At 47.9% G+C, this 19,847-nt stretch overlaps 1 protein-coding gene across 1 annotated transcript in view; it reads left to right on the forward strand.

Moving 5' to 3' along the window:
• LOC128848160 (myosin-13) overlaps nucleotides 1–17,972 on the forward strand; it is a 70,328-nt gene extending 52,356 nt beyond the window's left edge. The window contains exons 30-40 of the mRNA XM_054047968.1: nucleotides 358–541; nucleotides 7,946–8,111; nucleotides 9,392–9,516; nucleotides 11,587–11,895; nucleotides 11,983–12,186; nucleotides 12,271–12,396; nucleotides 13,537–13,707; nucleotides 14,764–14,868; nucleotides 14,974–15,069; nucleotides 15,962–16,096; nucleotides 17,884–17,972. Of these exons, the coding sequence (XP_053903943.1) occupies nucleotides 358–541; nucleotides 7,946–8,111; nucleotides 9,392–9,516; nucleotides 11,587–11,895; nucleotides 11,983–12,186; nucleotides 12,271–12,396; nucleotides 13,537–13,707; nucleotides 14,764–14,868; nucleotides 14,974–15,069; nucleotides 15,962–16,096; nucleotides 17,884–17,898 (1,636 nt within the window). The 3' untranslated portion in view covers nucleotides 17,899–17,972. The remainder of the gene's footprint in view (nucleotides 1–357; nucleotides 542–7,945; nucleotides 8,112–9,391; nucleotides 9,517–11,586; nucleotides 11,896–11,982; nucleotides 12,187–12,270; nucleotides 12,397–13,536; nucleotides 13,708–14,763; nucleotides 14,869–14,973; nucleotides 15,070–15,961; nucleotides 16,097–17,883) is intronic.
• Nucleotides 17,973–19,847: the final 1,875 nt, after the last annotated feature.

A 19,847-nucleotide genomic window follows, 5' to 3' on the forward strand; every position in this document is an offset into this window, starting at 1 on the left:
AGTCCTTTGATCCCTCCCCCACCAGACTCCCTTCTTGTTAATGATGCTGCTGCTCTTCCATACCTCACTTCTCTCCAGCCTCCCCCATCCCTCAGCTGCAACTACCCACATGCCCCTTTTCCTTGCTCTTTATTCTCCTCTCCCAAACTCCAATCCAGCACCCTTCCTGAGCCAGCCCAGACTTCCTCAGATGCCTCCTGAGCCATGCTGTCTGTCCCACTTCTCACATGCTCTTCTCCCGACCTTACAACAAACTCCCTTCTGGCCACCCCTGGCTTCCTTCCAGTCCTTCCCTCACACACAGGCTCCCCAAAGGGGCTGGACGTTTCCATTCAGCACTGATGTCTGGCCCTACAGAAAGAAGCTTGCTCAGCGTCTACAGGAGTCAGAGGAACAGACTGAGGCAATCAATTCCAGGTGTGCCTCATTGGAGAAGACGAAGCTGAGGCTGCAGGGGGAAGTGGATGACCTCATGACTGATATGGAGCGATCCAATGCAGCTTGTGCAGCGTTCGATAAGAAGCAGAGGAATTTCGATAAGGTCCTTTCAGAGCAATCCCATTTTTCATTCCATTTTTCCAGGGCCGCCCAGAGGATTCAGGGGGCCTGGGGCAAAGTGGGGGAGCTGCGGCGCTTGTACTCATCCAGCGGTGGTCCGGGTCTTTGGCGGCATTTCGGTGGCGGGGGTCCCTTCAGTCGCTCTGCATCTTTGGCAGCATTGAAGGGCCCCCCGCCGCCGAAATGCCACCGAAGAGCCAGACCGCCGCCGGTCCAGGGCGCGTGGGGCTCCTGCAGGGCCCGGAGCCTGGGATAAACTGCCCCACTTGCCCCCCCCACCTCCGGGTGGCCCTGCATTTTTCAAAGAAAGTCAAAGTTTTGTAGATCACAGAATGTCATTGATGTTCCCACCCAATTGGAGAGACTAAACTGGCTCCCAATCACCTGGAGTCTCAAGAGGGCAGTATACATTTCTGACAGCCCAACACAAGGTGCTGTGCAGTTATGAAAGCTCTACTTTTATTCACAGCTTTAGTTGGGCTCAGTCTAACCTAAGTAAAGAGTGTCCAGATACCATGGTGCTGGGCACCTTCACATACACGTAATAATAACAATATCATAAAGCAGATGGATCATGTATTAGTGCCAATCTATCTCCAGGTAAGAGACCAGAATTCAAACCACAGCAAACAAACAGAGCAACCCACTAAGGACATTAGAAATCATGAAGCTCTAGCGAAGGAAATGGCAGTGGTCAGAGCCTTATATAAGAACATAAGAGCTGCCATACTGGGTCAGACCATGGTCCCTCTTTCCCAGTATCCTGTCTGCAACAGTACCCAGTACAGAGCTTCAGGGGGAGTATACAGAACAGGACAATTATGGATCCACCCCTGTCTGCCCCTCCTGGCATCAGGCAATGAGAGGTTTATGGTCTCCCCAAGCATGTGGTTGCATCCCTGACCATCTGAACTAACAGCCCGTGTGTATTATTTTGCACTTATCAACATTAAATTTCATCTGCCATTTTGTTTCTCAGTCACCCAGTTTTGTGAGATCCCTCTGTAATTCCTCACAGTCTGCTTTGGATTTAAGGATCTTTAATAATTTTGTTTCAGAGTAACAGCCATGTTAGTCTGTATCCGCAAAAAGAAGAACAGGAGTACTTGTGGCACCTTAGAGACTAACAAATTTATTAGAGCATAAGCTTTCGTGGACTACAGCCCACTTCTTCGGATGCATAAAGCTTATGCTCTAATAAATTTGTTAGTCTCTAAGGTGCCACAAGTACTCCTGTTCTTCTTTTTAATAATTTTGTATTGTCTACAAACTTTGCCATGTCACTATTCTCCCCCGTTTCCAGATCTTTATGGAATATGTTGAACAGAACAGGACCCAGTATAGATCCTTGGGGTCCCTGCTGTTCAGCTCTCTCCATTATGAAAACTGACCATTTATTCCAACCCTTTGTTTCCTATCTTTCAACCTCTTACTGGTCCATGAGAGGACCTTCCCTTTTATCCCATGGCTAGTTAGTTTCCTTAAAAGCCTTTGATGAAGGACCTTGTAAAAGGCTTTCTGAAAATCCAAGTACACTATATCCACTGGATCACCCTTGTCCACATGCTTGTTGACTCTCTCAAAGAATTCTAATAGATTAGTGAGGCATGATTTCTCTTTACAAAAGCCGTATTGACTCTTCCCCAACTTATCGTGTTTATCTAGGGGGCTGATAATTCTGTTCTTTACTATGGTTTCTACCAAATTACTTGGTACTAAAGTTAGGCTCACTGGCCTGTAATTGCCAGAATCTCCTCTAGAGTCCTTTTTAAAAATTGGTGTTACATTAGGTTACATTCATCTGAACAGAGCCTTTGAGTGAGCCTGTAAAACAATTTTTCAGTTTCCTCCCAAAACGGTAGATAGCCCTGGTAACCCTGTGATCACACAGCTATGCACAGGATTTATGGCCAAATTTTTACCCTTTAGGCACAGCTCTATGGTTTTGGAAGCTGCCACAGACTGGTTGGCCCGTTAAGGGGAGTTGGGCTCAGTCTTCCCTGTGATGGATCAACTACCCCCACACCCCAGCTGATCCTGATCAACTGGGGATCGGATGGCTTGGGTAAATTCAGATCCACCTGGGAAGGAGTTGAGTGATTTCCATAAAGGGCTGGGAGAGCTTAGTTCGGGATGGGATCTGCAGGAAGGACGTTGTTTCCTGTGACTGGCCATGAAAAAAGAGGGCCAAACCCCAGGCACATGGCCCAGATGAAGACTGAGAATAAGGATATGCGGGGAACTAGATTGAGGGAAGGATTCCAGGGAGAAAGTCCAGACAGACAGCACTCAACAAGAGATTAGGGCTGAGAGGTAGCCCAGGAGAGGCATGTCATGTACACCTTGTGCACAGTAGGTTGCAGGGCTGCTACTAGCAGATCAGGCTTCTGTACCAGATATAGAATGGCAATAGAGCTTTCTTAGTTCCTTCTCAGAGAGATCTATCAGATGTGTTCACTATAAGATCCTTTAATGCACCGCTAGGAATGACTGTTGTGAGCTTAAGTCAGGTATGTTACATGTGGCACTATCTAATGGATCAACAATATAACACAATATAACAATAGAACTACAATATAAGTTGTAGATTCCTAACTGTTATAATGTGTACACTATCTTTAAACTTCAGTACATATCAGTCTGTTAAGTGTCTCTGAATCATACTGGTTTTTTGATTACATGACTTGAACACGTAACAACTTGGTCATCTGGCTGTCCATTAGTTGTAATGACTGACTGTGATCGGTTTGGAATCTTTGAGTTGTCTTCTTGTTCTGCATCCATCAGCTGTAGAGTTTGCTCTGTTGATTAGTCCTTCTGGGGAACACATTCTAGATATCAATGGTTTCTGTTGAACTCTAGACTGTTGGCCTCGATCACGTATAATTTGGGCGATTAATTATTTTCTTTATAAGATCTAGGGTTCTCCATCCTTTTTCTCAATGCAATTTGACACAAGCACAGTCACCAGGTTCTAGACCTGGAAGTTCTCTAGCTGAGTGGCATGTGTTGTAAACATGTCTGAAAGCTCTTTTTGCCTTTTTAGCCAATATGACTACTTTCTTCATATATGGCTACTTCGGAGATAGTTTCTTGTTCAAAGTTGGAAATGTAGTTCTGAGTTGTCTTCCCACCAGGAGTTGTACTGGACTATATCCTGTAGCTGTTATTGGTGTTAATCTGTAATCAGAAGAATAAAGAATGGATCTTCCTGTTGTTGGATTTTCTTGGCTGTCTGTAAAACTCTCTTAGCCTCTCCATTCGATTGTGAGTAATGTGGGCTACTAGCAATATGATGAAAATCATATTTTGTTGGAAAGACTTAAATTCTACTGCAGTGAATTGTGTCAATTGTCCATCATTAGTTGTTCTGGAATACTGAAGTGAGCAAAAGTGCATTTCAGTGTCTCAATAATACTGTGACATGTTATATTTCAAGTACATTATTGCTATATACCTGGAAAAAATAGTCCACTGTAAGCAAGTAAAGATGTCCTCTGAATTTCATGGTCTGTCTGATAGAGGTGTTTGTACTTTGTAAGGTTCAGCAGTGTCTCTTGAGGTTACTTGTACTGGATCTTTTTCAAAAGTTCATTATCACCAAACTCTAGAGTTTCTCACTAGGCCCATCATGGCTGCCATGCTGCAGCTGAGAAGGTTTTTTGTCTTTGATCATATGAACTTGAATGTAAAGCTATGTGTTTGTAAGTTGTCTCTGTGGTAAACTAGCCCATGCAGTTCAGAGCACCTCCCAAGCTAGTCAGGGCTGTATCAGGTGATTTCACCTACAGGAGGGATTATTGGAAATCCCTTCTGAGATGACTGTCTTGTCTGCTTCTGAGTCAATTTTAAAGTCAATACTCTTTCCATGAATATTCAGTTACACTCTCCAGGCAGGCTCTGTCTCTTCATATGATAGATCCCAGAAACCTAGCTCTTGATTTTATATAATATAAATCAGTTCTCTTACTGCCTAGTGAGAGCAAACAGCTGCAAAAGTCTCTATTTTGTGCATTTATTACATCTTGTGCCTTTGGATAAACATTCATCTGTTGGGCTATGAATTTTTCACATTGAATCATAGAAGATTAGGGTTGGAAGAGACCTCAGGAGGTCATCTAGTCCAACCTCCTGCTCAAAGCAGGAACAACCCCAACTAAGTCATCTCAGCCAGGGTTTGCCAAGCCGGGCCTTAAAAACCTCTAAGGATGGAGATTCCACCATCTCCCTAGGTAACCCATTCCAGTGCTTCATCACCCTCCTTGTGAAATAGTTTTTCCTAATATCCAACCTAGACCTCTCCCACTGCAACTTGAGACCATTACTCCTTGTTCTATCATCTGCCACCACTGAGAACAGCCGAGCTCCATCCTCTTTGGAGCCCTGCTTCAGATAGTTGAAGGCTGCTATCAAATCCCCCCTCACTCTTCTCTTCTGCAGATTAAATAAGCCCAGTTCCCTCAGCCTCTCCTCATAAGTCACGTGCCCCAGCCCCCTAATCATTTTCATTGCCCTTCGCTGGACTCTCTCCAATTTGTCCACATCCTTTCTGTAGTGGGGGGCCCAAAACTGGATGCAGTACTGCAGATGTGGCCTCACCAGTGCTGAATAGAGAGGAATAATCACTTCCCTCGATCTGCTGGCAATTTTCCTACTAATGCAGCCCAATTTGCTATTAGCCTTCTTGGCAACAAGGGCACACTGTTGACTCATATCCAGCTTCTCATCCACTGTAATCCCCGGGTGCTTTTCTGCAGAGCTGCCATTTAGCCAGTCCATCTCCAGCCTGTAGCAGTGCATAGGATTCTTAAGTCCTAAGTGCAGGACTCTGCACTTGTTCTTGTTGAACCTCATCAGATTTGTTTTGGCTCAATCCTCCAGTTTATCTAGGTCACTCTGGGCCATATCCCTACCCTGCAGCATATCTACCTTTCTCCCCAGCTTAGTGTCATCCATGAACTTGCTGAGGGTGCAATTCATCCCATCATCCAGATCATTAATGAAGATGTTGAACAATACCGGCCCCAGGATCGACCCCTGGGGCACTCCACTTGATACCAGCTGCCAACTAGACATCCAGCTGTTGATCACTACCCACTGAGCCTGATGATCTAGCCAGCTTTCTATCTACCTTATAGTCCATTCATCCAATCCAGACATCTTTAACTTGCTGGCAAGAATACTGTGGGGGACTGTATCAAAAGCTTTGCTAAAGTCAAGGTATACCACGTCCATTGCTTTCTCCATATCCACAGAGCCAGTTATTTCATTATAGAAGGCAATCAGATTAGTCAGGCATGACTTGCCGTTGGTGAATCCATGTTGACTGTTCCTGATCACCTTCCTCTCCTCCAGATGCTTCAAAATGGATTCCTTGAGGACTGGCTCCATAATTTTTCCAGGGACTGAGGTGAGGCTGACTGGTGTGTAGTTCCCCAGATTCTCCTTCTTCCCTTTTTTAAAGATGGGCACTATATCTTGTATATCTTGTACACTTAGTCTGAAAGGCTTTGTAATTTGCCTGGAATTTGTCCCTCTTAGCCTCAGGGCTTTTATAATGATGACTTTTAGCACTCCTGCTGTGTCTGTTTACTCATGCAGCTTCTAAGCTAGTTTCAGATTTTTCATGTTGCTCCTGCCTTTTGTTCAGTTATTTGACTAGTTCAGACTGCTTTGCTCTCTGTATAGCTGTGGGTAGATTTAAGTCTGTCTTTAATTGTAATTGTTGTGAGAGGTTCTTGTCTCTTAACCCAATAACCTGTATGATATTTTCATGTTTTGCAGTACCAAAAATCACACTTTATAGCCAACACGTTGAAAGCTCTTATAAAAGAATCAATATTTTCTCTTTGTTCCTGAATTCTCTGGTGAAAATGTACTCTTTCATAAACTGCATTTCTCTGAGGTATAAAGTGTGCATCAAACATAGCCCAAACTCTGTCATAGTCATCTTTGTGACTGTCTTTAGTAAAGATAAAAGGCTTAAAGATATTCTGTGCTTACTTCATAGCCTACATTAAAGAGATACCTGAATATCTCATTTCCTTATGGAGTTTTATAGCAATGCAAAATACGGCTTCCACTCCATCCATTGTGAAGGTTTGTCAACGCTGAAGTTCTCTGGGACATTGAAGAGTGGCATGGTGATGAAATCCTTCAGCCTTTGGTGCTGTTTTCCTTCTGTTTCTGTTCTCCTCTGGTTCTAGTTTACTTCTGACATCATGTCATGTACACCCTGTGCACAGTAGGTTACAGGGCTGCTACTAACAGGTCAGGCTTCTGTACCAGATATGGACTGACTACAGAGCTTCCTTAGTTCCTTCCCAGAGAGATTCACCAGATGTGTTCACTATAAAATCCTTTAGTGCACTGCTAGGATTGGCACTTGCGAGCTTAAATAAGATTTGTTACACATCGCGCCACCTAGTGACTAAACAGTATAATACAGTTTAGCATTCACTTACAGGACGGAAGACCCTTCTACTGAATGTGTCTTCTAGGTCTTTTGTTTATGCACCCGGCCTGGAGCTGCTGAGAGATGGGACGGGGCTCATCAGAAGCACAAAAGCGCTGTCCCCTCTCCCATTCCAGGAAAGCTCTTGGATTTGGGTGCCAGGGTTTCCCCATTACAGCAGTTTATTGGCTTGGTTTATTCACACCAAATTCTACATCTGTCTGCGATGCTGAGCAGACAGCAAGACACTGCTGGGGCAGCCTCCATGGCTGACCTAAGCCTGGATATTGTCAATGAACTGCTGACAAATCAGACTATGGTGCCCTAGCTGGTCTTTCGATAGCTTCATGCACAATGAGCAACAAGGGAGACAAAGTTAACCCCTATGGGACTTTCTATGTCCAGTATTCACAATGCTTTTAAATGGAGCCTTTTCATTATAGGAGAGAGGCTGCTAAACACCAGGGATCCCGAGCCAAATCCTTCACGCCCCACCCTTGCTGCTCAGAAGAGTGGTGCCTGGGGAAATGTCTGCATTTCTCATTCTTCACTGCCACTTAGTAGAACTACTGAAAGAATCGATGCAGATTCCCCCAAATGACAGTGCAAGCTCATGCAAGGGACCAGTGGCCTCTACTGCAAAACAAAAGTTCATAGTCTGACTCTAGCAGGACTCCCATAATGCCGCACTCCTTCCTGAGGCCCTTGTGAGATTCGTTGGGGCTGGATGGACATAGTATGTAACCAGCTGCCAGTGAGGAGGCAGCAGAGTGAGAGTTATAATGAAAAAGCTCTTAAAAGCAGGGCACATCAAATGGGTCCTCTGAAGGGCTGTGGCATGAGCTGTGTCTGCAACTCCGTCACATCCTGTGTACTACACAAGAGTCACAAAGCACCATGTTCTCCCACTACAAGCTGATTCTCATTCCGTAGGTCCTGGCAGAATGGAAGCAGAAATACCAGGAGAGCCAGTCCGAACTGGAGGCTGCCCAGAGGGAATCCCGTTCCCTGAGCGCAGAGATCTTCAGGATGAAGAATGCCTATGAGGAGGTGCTTGACCAGTTTGAGACAGTCAAACGGGAGAACAAGAACCTGCAACGTAAGTCTAGTGCCTGGCCTTTTGAGACCCACCTCAAGTTCACAGAGCCATCTCCATGCTCCTGCGCCTCCAGAGCATTGCCTACTCCTACCAGCCCAGCAATCATAACCTCCTCCAATCCAGCTGGTCCCAAAATCCCACCGTAAAACTGTGCATGTTCATACGTGCTGTTACAATATTGGTTGAATACACCTTGTGATCTGAGTGCCACCACAATACGCATTTTGATGCAGCCAAATGTAAGATCATATGTCTAGGAACAATGAATGCAGGTCATACGAGCAGAATGGGGAAGCAGTGACTCTGGAAAAGATTTGGGGGTCATGGGGCTAATCACTTGAACATGAGCTCCCAGTGTGATGGCTGTGGCCAAAAGGGCTAATGCATCAGTTCCCAACTCACACACACCATATGTGTGAGGTCATGCCACATGGAGGATGCCATTTTGCTCTACAGAATGGGGCCCCCCGTGCAGTGTGACCTCGCACATATCATACATGTGCAAGGTCATGCCGTGTGGAGGGTGCCATTTTTAAAGCAAAATATCTGCAAACAGGATAATGCAGGGGAAACTACTTGGCTAATATGATCCTGGGAAGTATAAATAGGAGTATCTCAAGTTGGAGTAAGGAAGCTGTATTACCTCTATATTTGGCACTGATGCAACCACTACTGGAATACTGTGTTCAGTTCTGGTGCCGACAATTCAAGAAGGATATTGATAAATTGGAGAGGGTTCAGAGAAGAGGTATAAGAATGATTACAGGATTGGAAAACCTGCCTTATAATGATAGACTCCAGGAGCCTAATCTATTTAGTTTAACAAAGAGAAGGTGAAGGGATGATTTGATTAGTCTGTAAGTACCTACATGGGGAACAAATAATTCATAATGGGCTCTTCAATCTAGCAGAGAAAGGGATAACACGATCCAATGGCTGGAATTGGAAGCCAGACAAATTCAGACAGGAAAGAAGGTGTAAATTTTTAACAATGAGAGTAACTAATCCCTTATCAAGGTGGATTTTCTATCGCTGGCAATTTTAAAATCAAGACTGGATGTTTCTTTAAAGATCTGCTCTCATTCAGCCAAGAATTAATTCAAGGAAGTGCTATGACCTGTGTTATACAGGAGCTCAGACTAGAAAATCACAGTGGTCCCTTCTGGCTTTATAATCTATAAATCTCCTCGTAACCCCCAGTGTTCCCATCCCAGCCAGCCTTATTCCTAATGTGACTCATTGGCGGGCAGGAGGCAGATTGTCCATTTTCTGTGTTGCAGAAGAGATTTCAGACCTCACTGAACAGATTGCCGAAGCTGGCAAAACGAATCATGAACTGGAAAAAGCAAAGAAACAAATTGAGAAGGAAAAGTCAGACCTGCAATCAGCCTTAGAAGAAGCAGAGGCAAGTATCCTGGATAAACATTTATGTAATTCAGGCACATTAGAGACGCAAGAGACCTGGTGGTGATGTATCCCTTCCCTCCTCAGATCCCACCATGAGGGGTGCAGTGTAAGAAACTGAACAGGACAGAATAGCTTAGACAATTCCCTCTTACCCACAACCAGTGCAGCACTGCTGACTGCTAGGCGGCAATGTCAGTTCCAGAGTAAGACAGGCTCATTTTATATAATAGAAATATAGGTCTGGAAGTGACCTCAAGAGGTCATCTAGTCCAGGCCCCGTGCTGAGGCAGGACCTAGTATACCCAGATTATCCCTGACAGGTGATTGTCTACCCTGTTCTTAAAATCCTCTGACAGGGATTCCACAACCTTCCTTGAAAGCCTATTCCAGAGCTTAACTGTCCTTCCAGTTAGACTGTGTCCTAAACCTCCCTTGCTGCAGATTAAACTGATTACATCTTATCCTACCTTCCTGGGAATGGAGAACAATTTATCACCATTCTCTTTATAAGAGCTGTGAACATATTTGAAAACTATTATCAGGTGCCCCCTCCGTTTTCTTTTCTCAAGACCAGTTTTTTTAACTTTTATCATTTTTGTTGCTCTCTTCTGGACAATTCTGGTTTGTCCACATCTTTCCTAAATCCTCACCAGTGCCAAGTAGAGCAGGACAATTACCTCCCATGTCTTACATATGACACACCTGTTAATAAACCCCAGAATGACATTTGCCATTTTTGCAAATGCATCACATTGTTCTTTTCAGCCAGTTAGTCCCCATTTTGTAGCTCTACATTTGAGTAGTCCTTCCTATGTGAAGTACTTTGCACTTGTCTTTAATGAATTTCATCTTGTTGATTTCAGACCAATTCTCCAATTTGTCAAGGCTTGTGTGAAATCTAATCCTGTCCTCCAAAGTGTTAGCAACCCTCCCAGCTTGGTGTCACCTGCAAATTTTATAAGCATACTTTCCACTCCATTATCAGTCATTAATGAAAATATTGACTAGTCTCAGACCCAGGGCTGACATCTGTGGAACCTCACCAGATACATCCTTGCAGTTTGATAGCAAACCATTGATAACTTCTCTTTGAGTAAGATTGTTCAACCAGTTTTCCACCCACCGTACAGTAATTTCATCTAGACCACATTTCCCTAGTTTGCTTATGAGAATGTCATGTAGAACTGTGTCAAAAGCCTCGCTAAAATCAAGAGATCCTACCTCATTGTCACTGGCGTTCATTATGTTAGATATCCAATCGCTACTAAACTTTTTGGTGAAAACTGAAACAAAAAAGTCATTTAGCACTTCCGCCATTTCCACATTTTCTGTTATTCTCTTTCCCCCTCATTGAGTAATGAGCGGGGAAAGACTTGTGGTCCATACCTTGTTCAGTGTGCAGGGACTCCCAGACTTTAGAGCATGCAGGGAGCAGTGTGCTTTAATGAGCACCCATGGAGCTGTGCATGGTCTGATACATGCATCTGCACTGGGCAGTGTGTGCTGTTCAGACATGCACAGGCCTTAGCTCTTGCTCTGGGGATGGGAAGACGGCAGGAGTGTCTCTGGTCAAACCTTTCACAGGAGGCAGAAGGTGGGAGAGGAGAGACAGCTTGTGAGCTCCCTGGGTCTCTTGTCACTAAATGGGAGTTGAGGTTTGACATTAACTATATGCAGATGTGGAGGGGAGATGAGCATCTGCTTTCCTCATGCTGGGAGCTTGGCTGCCTTATCTGCGTATTTCATACTTTCTAATATTATCTCTGAATGCCCTAGCTTTGGGATGCCGGGGATGTTCTTGGGAGGAGTTTACCTCTAAGTTACTGACACACGCTCAGCTCAGGCTCAGTGAAGTACTTGGTCTGAGAATAACATTTTGTACTTCATTGCTCTGTCCAGTCCAGTTCTAAATGTCCCAAGTAACTAGGCTTCAACTACTTCCTTGGAGACTGTTCCAATGCCTGGCAAAGCAATTTGTGTCTGTGGTTCCACACTGCCATAGGAGATTGATTGGCAGGTTTATTGGGGCACTGCACTGAGACAAGCAATGTTCTCTTAACCCCACTAGGGCTCATTGGAACACGAAGAGGGAAAGATCCTGCGTGTCCAGATGGAGATGACCCAGGTGAAGTTAGATATTGACAGGAAGATTGCAGAGAAGGATGAGGAACTTGAGCAGCTGAAGAGGAATCACCAGCGGGTGGTGGAGTCCATGCAGAGCACCCTGGACGCTGAGATCAGGAGCAGAAATGAAGCCCTGAGGCTAAAGAAGAAGATGGAGGGGGATCTGAATGAAATGGAGATCCAGCTGGGCCATGCCAACCGCCTGGCTGTAGAGACACAGAAGCACTTTCGGAATGGGCAGGGACAGCTCAAGGTGGGCACCAGTAGAGTTTGTTCTTGTACCTTACCATGGACCTTACCTTGTTTAGCTGTGAGTCTTACTGTGTGTTTCACCCCAAAGGATTCCCAGCTCCAGCTGGACGATGCTCTTAGAGGGAATGAGGACCTGAAGGAGCAGCTGGCTATCGTGGAGCGTCGAAATAACCTGATGCTGACTGAACTGGAGGAGATGCGAGCAGCTTTGGAGCAGACAGAGCGAGCCCGGAAAGTGTCCGAGCAGGAGCTGACAGATGCCAGTGAGCGAGTGCAGCTCCTGCACTCCCAGGTACTTTCTCCCACCCTTCTCAATAGGCAGGTGGGATTGTCTTGAAATGTGGGTGGGATGACCTGTCTTCCAATGTGCCAACAGAACACTAGCCTCATCAACACCAAGAAGAAGCTGGAAGCAGACATGTCTCAGTTGCAGAGTGAAGTAGATGATACCATTCAGGAGGCGAGAAACGCAGAGGAGAAAGCCAAGAAAGCAATTACAGATGTGAGTTCTGCTGCTTGCATCCCACTCTCACTTCTGTTTGCTAGGAAAGGAGCTGGGTGGGGTGAGGTGCAATAACAACTTTGGCCCTCACTGTACAGTAGTGGAGATTTGGGGGTGGGGGCACTCAGGGATGAGGCCTGTGCCAACTAGCTCTCTTTCAGGTCTTTCCCAGGAAGGAATCCTGGAGCCAGGAGTGATGGCTGACCTGACTACATGACACAGGGCAGCAGGTGCTCTGCCAGTTTTGGTGCCCAAATGGCTCTCACTGTCCAAGACCTGGAGCTGCATCCCAGTGCTCCAGCCTGCTGCCTCTGCGCCACAATGAGCAGCTGTTCTGTGCAACCCTCCTCGGGCCTTGAGGAGTCAGGGTGCCAACCCCGTCTTTGCCATCCTGCTCCCTCTCCTTTCTCCTCTCTGTCCTCCTGCACCTCCCACGCTGCTGGCAGCATTCAGCCGGACTAAGCCCACAGGAATCAGATGAGCCCGGCATACCGTTGCCACAAATTAAGGGGACTGCCCCGTGTCACCCCTAGGCCCCTCCCTCAGTTTTGTCCTGCCATGTTGCTCGGTGAGATGCTGCTCACGTGGCCCCAGTGCAGACCATGACCTGGTCTCCACAGCTGGATGATTTTCATGGGGTGGATTGCAAAAGAGCCTGAGCTATGAATTTCAGCCCTGAGCCCCCGATGAGAATCACCTCAGTGCTCAGGGCTGTTTGGATCCAGGTTAGTTCTGGCCCCATCTCTTGTGTTTTACTTAATTGCACTTCCTAGCAGCCAGGTGCCCTCCACAACTAGCGCTAACTGGCTGCTTTGCAGGCATCTCAACAGAGAGGCCAAGGTCTGTGTGAGTCACATGGCTGAACTCCCTTCTCCAGGCACTGGTGAGGTAGCATTTGGGAAGCTGATACTGTCTCCGCTGTGCTTGTCCTGTGGAGGAGCAGAACCACCATGGCTGTCAGTGCATGAGTCCCCTTAGCATGGCCAGGTTCACTGGCTGAGGCTTTATCCTCCCTGTGGGGATGGTTTCTGTGAGGAGCTGGGTCCTGGGAAGAGAGCACGAATATAGACACAGAGGTCCCAATGACGGCCTCAGCAGCACAGAGACGATGCTCATTAATAGGACTGTGCACCTAACTAGGCAGCCATGATGGCGGAGGAGCTGAAGAAGGAGCAGGACACCAGTGCCCACTTGGAGAGGATGAAGAAAAACCTGGACCAGACGGTGAAGGACCTGCAGCTCCGTCTGGATGAGGCAGAGCAGCTGGCATTGAAGGGTGGCAAGAAGCAAATCCAGAAACTGGAGGCCAGAGTATGGCTGTGTTCAGACATCGGGACCAGGCTGGATTTGGGGAACGGGGCCAGGCTGGATTTGGGGATTGGGGCAGGGCTGGATTGCAGGGACTGGGTTTGGTGGTTTGGGGATTGGGGCCTGGGTTTGGGGCTGAGCTGAGTTTGGAGGGACTGGGGTTGGGGCTGGGCTGGATTTGGGGGTTTGGGGATCAGGCTGGGTTTGGGGATCAGGGGTGGGCCAGTTTGGAGATTTGGGGATCAGGGTTGGACAGAGTTTGGGGAAGGGGACGGACTGGGTTTGAGGTTTCTGTGGTGGTCCCTCACTATGGCCACTCCATCATGGCTGTGCTAAGGTGGTGGTGGCAGGCCTCATAGAGGCCTCTGCTTGGGTGGGTAGAGGCTGAATTGTTCCTCCTCTGGGGTGAACCCCAGCTCACTTGGTGCTAGGGACTCCTAATCTCGGGCATGGTGCTCCAGCATGCCCAGAGGGGTGGGGTGGCCCTCGACAGCCACGCAGATGGATCTTGGGGGGAGATCATGTGAATCCCATCTCAAGCTGGCATGGGGCCATGGAGGTCTCTCATGGGGATGTGCCTAGGCCCTTGGGCAGGGACTGCTTATCCAGTGTGCCTGGACTTGGCGTTTGCTTTTTTCTTGTGTCTTGTGGAACATACGTATCCCATTCAGCTGCAATGTGGTGGCAAAACCCGAGTGAAAGAGGCAAATACAGCCTGAGCGCTCCCTGACAACACCTTGCCCCCCTGCTCCCTCCCCTCCCTGGCTGCAGTAGAGCCATGGGCACATCGCTGTCTTTGGCTGTAAGGTGCCAGCAGGCGTGGCACTGAGTAACTCATGCTGCTGCTAATAAGGGCTTGTGACTGGGCCACAAACCATTGGTCCCCATGCCCCAGAGCAATGGCCAGAGCATTCACTTGGAGTCAACAAGTTTCCTGGCCCATCAGCAGGCACATCAGGCGTCTCCTACCCACACCTTGGCCATCAGGGCCCAGGGCCGTTATGCACATGCAGTTCTTCCCTTTGCTGATTGCTCTCTTCACCGTCTTACTGTGCTTAGGTTCAGGAGCTGGAAAATGAGCTGGATGCTGAGCAGAAGCGAGGCATAGAGGCCATTAAAGGGGTACGCAAATACGAAAGGCGGCTCAAGGAAATCACTTACCAGGTACCACTGGGAACCTCCGCTCCCATTGAAGCTCCGCTGCATTCCAAGCACATCCCAGACACTGGCCTCCCCAGCCTGACCATATTACTATTGCATTCCCTGCAGTCTGAAGAAGACAAGAAGAATGTTGTCCGGCTCCAGGACTTGGTAGACAAACTGCAGCTGAAAGTGAAAGCCTACAAGAGACAAGCTGAGGAGGCCGTGAGTGCAGGATCCGCCAATCTGCTGAGCAAAGATTTTCAAAGCTGCCTAGGCCTCAGGACACCCAAATCCTTTCATGTGGATGGAATGGGGGGCGGGGATCCAAATCCCCTGGCAGTTTTGGAAATCTCCGCCTAAATTCCTAACGGCTTACAGACTTAGGGCATATCTACACAGGGAAGTGTAACTAGCTGGCAGGGCTGTGTGGGGCACAGTGCTGTGCAGGGTGCGAGGAGGGCCGTGGCATTCTCTGAGGCTTGGTGCTGGGTGGGGCATGGGTTGATTGTGCTGGAGATGGCATGGCAGGGCATTGCTGATGCTGAGTGGGGTGGTTGCTGCTGGCAAGGGGCTGGGTGTGGCATGGCAGGACGCTGCTGGTGCTGGGCGGGGCATGATTCTGAGCATGCTGGGTCAGGTGTGGGTGGTGATTGTATGGGGCAGAATGTGAGTGCAGATGGGGTAGGCAGAGGGCACTAGGCAGGGTGTGGGAGCTGATAAGAACATAAGAATGGCCACACTGAGTCAGATCAAAGGTCCATCTAGCCCAGTATCTGGTCTTCCGACAGTGGCCAATGCCAGGTGCCCCAGAGGGAATTAACTGAACAGGCAATCATCAAGTGATCCATCCCCTGTCACCCATTCCCAGCTTCTGGCAAACAGAGGCTAAGGATGGTGCTGGGCAGGACAGTGCAGGTACACATGGCATTAGCCGAGGATGCTTTGTGAGATGTGGTGCTGACAGTGCCGGGTCGGGTGCAGGCGGAGATGGCACTGGGTAGGGCACAGACACTGATGGTGCTGGACAGAGCCCGGGTACTGAGGGCCCTGGGCGGACATGGTGCTGACGGTGCTGGGGGTGTGTGGGTGCTGACAGCACTGTTTGGCTCTACAGGAGGAGCAGGCCAACACCCACCTGTCGCGGTATCGTAAGGCCCAGCACGAGTTGGAGGAGGCTGAGGAACGAGCCAACATCGCTGAATCCCAGGTCAACAAGCTGCGGGCCAAGAGCCGCGACATTGGAAGCAAGGTGATCACAGGACTCAAAATTTTTTATTCACAGTGACTTCACTCCGAAAGCACTTCAGAGTTACAGACCTCTGAAAATAACAAAGCCCTGAGACGTGTCCTCCCCCCATCCTGATCTCACCCCTTCTCCCAGCTCAAGATTTGTCACCTTTTCAGAGCTCCTCCAGCCCGCTTTCTCCTGCACGTCCCCCTACATGGTGCAATGGGTGGCCCTCTGCTAGGAGCAGCCAGCACCCTGCTCATCGAGTCTCTGTCTCCTTGCCATGTACTTCCCTGCCACACTGTAGCCCCCTCCCTCACCTGCAGAGAAAATCATTGTTTGATGGCAATGCGCAAGTAGGGGAGAGTCATTCCCAGTGATAGTCCTCCACTGAGGTGTCAGGCACTCTCTGGGATCAGGGCTGCTGTCTGGAATGCAATTCAAGCAGCTGTCGTCGCACATTTATTATTATCATTGTACTTATATTCAACAGAAAATACAACATGGAGTTTATAGTTTGGTACTGACATATTGCACCCTGCCACAGGGTTGACCTGGGATAACTATCAGTTAGTCTGGCATCAATCCTGAGCAAGATCATGGAAAGGCTCATACTGGATTCAATCAATGAAGAACGACTTAGCAAAACAAAGAGAAAGTTTAGGGGTGACTTGATTCCAGTCTAACAGCCTCTTCAGACTAGCAGAGAAAGGTCTAACACGATCCAACAGCTGGTAGTTGAAAGTAGACAAATTCCAATTGGAAATAAGACGAACATTTTTAACAATAAGGGTAATTAACCATTGGAACAACTTACCAAGGGTTGTGGTGGATTCTCCATCACTGGCCATTTTAAAATCAAGATTGGCTGTTTTTCTAATAGCTCTGCTCTAGTTCAAGCAGGCATTAATTCGGGGAAGTCCTGGGGCCTGCACTATACAGGAGGTCACAGTGGTCCGGTCTGGCCTTGGAATCTGACTGTGTGATGTAATTAATGCCAATCAATCTGGTTTGATGGCAAATAATTCCTGTCAAATGAATTAATGCTCTTTGTCATGCTCTCAAGGTTGGCTGGTTGGTAGAGGGAACTGTGCCCATGGAATATACTGGACTTCAGTAAGACATTTGACCTAATGCCACCAGCCATTCAGATAAATAGACTAGCAATGTACAAAATCAATGGAGCCCATATTAAAGAGACTAAAAACTGGCCACCAAGAGAACTGGGGGTGCTGTGGACAGTGAGGCTCTTCTGCCCGTTCTCCATCAGGGACTGTTTCTCTCACCCCAGCATGGGGAGCACATTTGCTGAAGGCGAGACATGAGCCCAAAAAGCCACATAAATGAGTCCTTCAGCAGGCACCTACACTAGTAGGTGTGGCATTTCACTGACCCACATCCTGCCACTCCCACTAGAGGGAGCCACCATATACTTGTCCCCAGGAAGCACCAAGCTAAATTGCATTCCCTGCTGCCTCTGGGACCTCGCTGGGCTTCTGGTGGACTGGCCCATCTGTACTGTGGCAATCTGCTGTGCCATGTCAGCCAATCTAAGGGGACAGAGAGCACTTAAAATACATGGGGCTGGTCAGCTGCTGTAAATCCTCAAGCTGCTTTGCCTTCAGCAAGGATCTGCCTATAGACCCCCTCCTCTCATGCTGCAGGCCTGGAAATCATTGTTTCTTTGCCTGCAGTTTTGAACACTGTTGCCCCTAACTGCATACTTAAAATCATGTTGAGATTCTAGCCCCTCTGGCAATTCCATTATCCCAGTAACTTCTAAAGTATCTTTATTTATTTATCTACAGAAATCGGAGGACTGAGGTCCCAGAGTGTGACTGCAGAGGTCTCCCATGCAATATGGATGTCTGCAGTCAGGGTAGATGTACATTAGCGGATACAAATAAATGGAAAGACATAGGTCTGATCTCTGTTCTGGCCTCCTTTATTTAGCCTGTGTAGAAGAGTTATTATTTGGGAGAAGACCTGTGGGAAATAAAAGGTTAATCTTGCAGGGACACTTGGCATCAAACAGAGGGAAAAGTTAAGGTTGTCTTGGTGAGTGTGTCTGAGTAAGGTTGATTTGCTAGCGGGATGGACAGTATACGTCTCTCTACCTGACAGAAGGATCTCTGATGTACACAAAAGGCTGCTTGGGGGGCCTGGACAGGCATCTCAATTGTCCTCCAGAGTCTCAGCTTTCTTCTTTTTTAAAGTCAGGGTACATCTACACTACAGCGGGGAGTCGATTTAAGATACGCAAATTCAGCTACGGGAATAGCGTAGCTGAATTCGACATATTGCAGCCGACTTACCCCGTTGTGAGGACGGCAGCAAAATCGACTTCTGCCGCTTTTTGTCGGCGGCGCTTACTACCACCTCCGCTGGTGGAGTTAGAGCGCCGATTTGGGGATCGATTGTCGCGTCCCGATGGGACGCGATAAATCGATCCCCGAGAGGTCGATTTCTACCCGCCGATTCAGGCGGGTAGTATAGACCAGACCTCAGTCTCTAGCAATTAGAGACTGACTATGCAAAGAAAACCTTCAGAACTTGAATCAAGTGTAATTGATATAGCAATGGCTCCCTGAGTTTGTGTTGAGCCTGAAACAATAATTCTGAGATATTCTGCTCCATTAATTTCAGTGGAGTATTAACTCAGATCAATGAAGACACTTCATACACCAACATGGTTAACTTCACTGCTCCTGCCAGCATGTCAGAAAGGCAAGGAGGGATCACACCCTGCACACTTACCCATCACCTGTGAGCGAGAGGAATGGGGATTGGGCTGGGGGTGGGGTAGACAGGGAGCACGATGAGCAGCCTGAAGGGGTGGGCACTCAGCATTCGGAAGCCAGGCAAATGCTGCAGTGGGTTAGTGGCCATCTCCCTGGGCAGTGAGGGGGTTGGATGGCGTCCTTCGCTCTCAGCGACTTGCTGGCACAAAGGTGATTTCCCTGTGTTTTTAACGTGTGTAATGAGGAGACAATGAGGGATGAGGAGCTGTAGTGCTCTACATGCCTTGGCCATTCCATCACACAGCCCCCTTCGCCTCTATTACACTCTCCCCATATTACCTGTGGCCTCTGTGCACCAGCTGTGCTGGTGCTGCCAGACCACCTCTGTTGTTAATACCCTGGGAATGGCAGCACCCCCGACAAGGCAATGCTGGTTTCATCAGTTCTGCACTCCTCTCCCCCGAGTCTGTGCAGGCTTGTGCCGGCTGATCTGTGACTGGGGCACTCCTGCAACCCAGTGAATCTCTGCTGCTGCAACAGCTTGAAGGGGGGTGGAAAATGGGCTGGGGCACCAACCCAGGCAGCCCTCCGGCTTCTCTAACCTGTTTGTTGGGTTGGTCCATCTTCTGCCAGCCACAGCATAGGGGAGGAGAAAGGGTGGGGACTGACAAGGAGCTGTTTCAGTTCTCAGGGTGATCAGAACTAGGAGTTACTTGTTCTTATTTGAGCAGATGCAGCCGTGTATTCCACTTAGGTGTGTGCATGCCCAGTGCACCAGGGCTGCAGAATTTTGCCTAGCAATACACCTAGAGCGGTGGTGCTCGCACCTCATGGCCATAGCCCCTCCCTTGGTTATATAAGGTGGTGACCCCCCCCCCCACATCAGTTCCTTCTTACCAGATGTGGATGGAGTTGGAGCTGTGTGGACTTAACCTCACATGCTCTCACTACTTTAGTGTTTTTTTCTAGTTGGCAATACCCTTAGTCTTAGTGTTGGTTGTATTTAGTTAGGAATTCCCTGTGGTGCCCTC

The sequence above is a fragment of the Malaclemys terrapin genome, chromosome 13, assembly GCF_027887155.1.
Source record: "Malaclemys terrapin pileata isolate rMalTer1 chromosome 13, rMalTer1.hap1, whole genome shotgun sequence".
Taxonomy (NCBI): domain Eukaryota; kingdom Metazoa; phylum Chordata; order Testudines; family Emydidae; genus Malaclemys; species Malaclemys terrapin.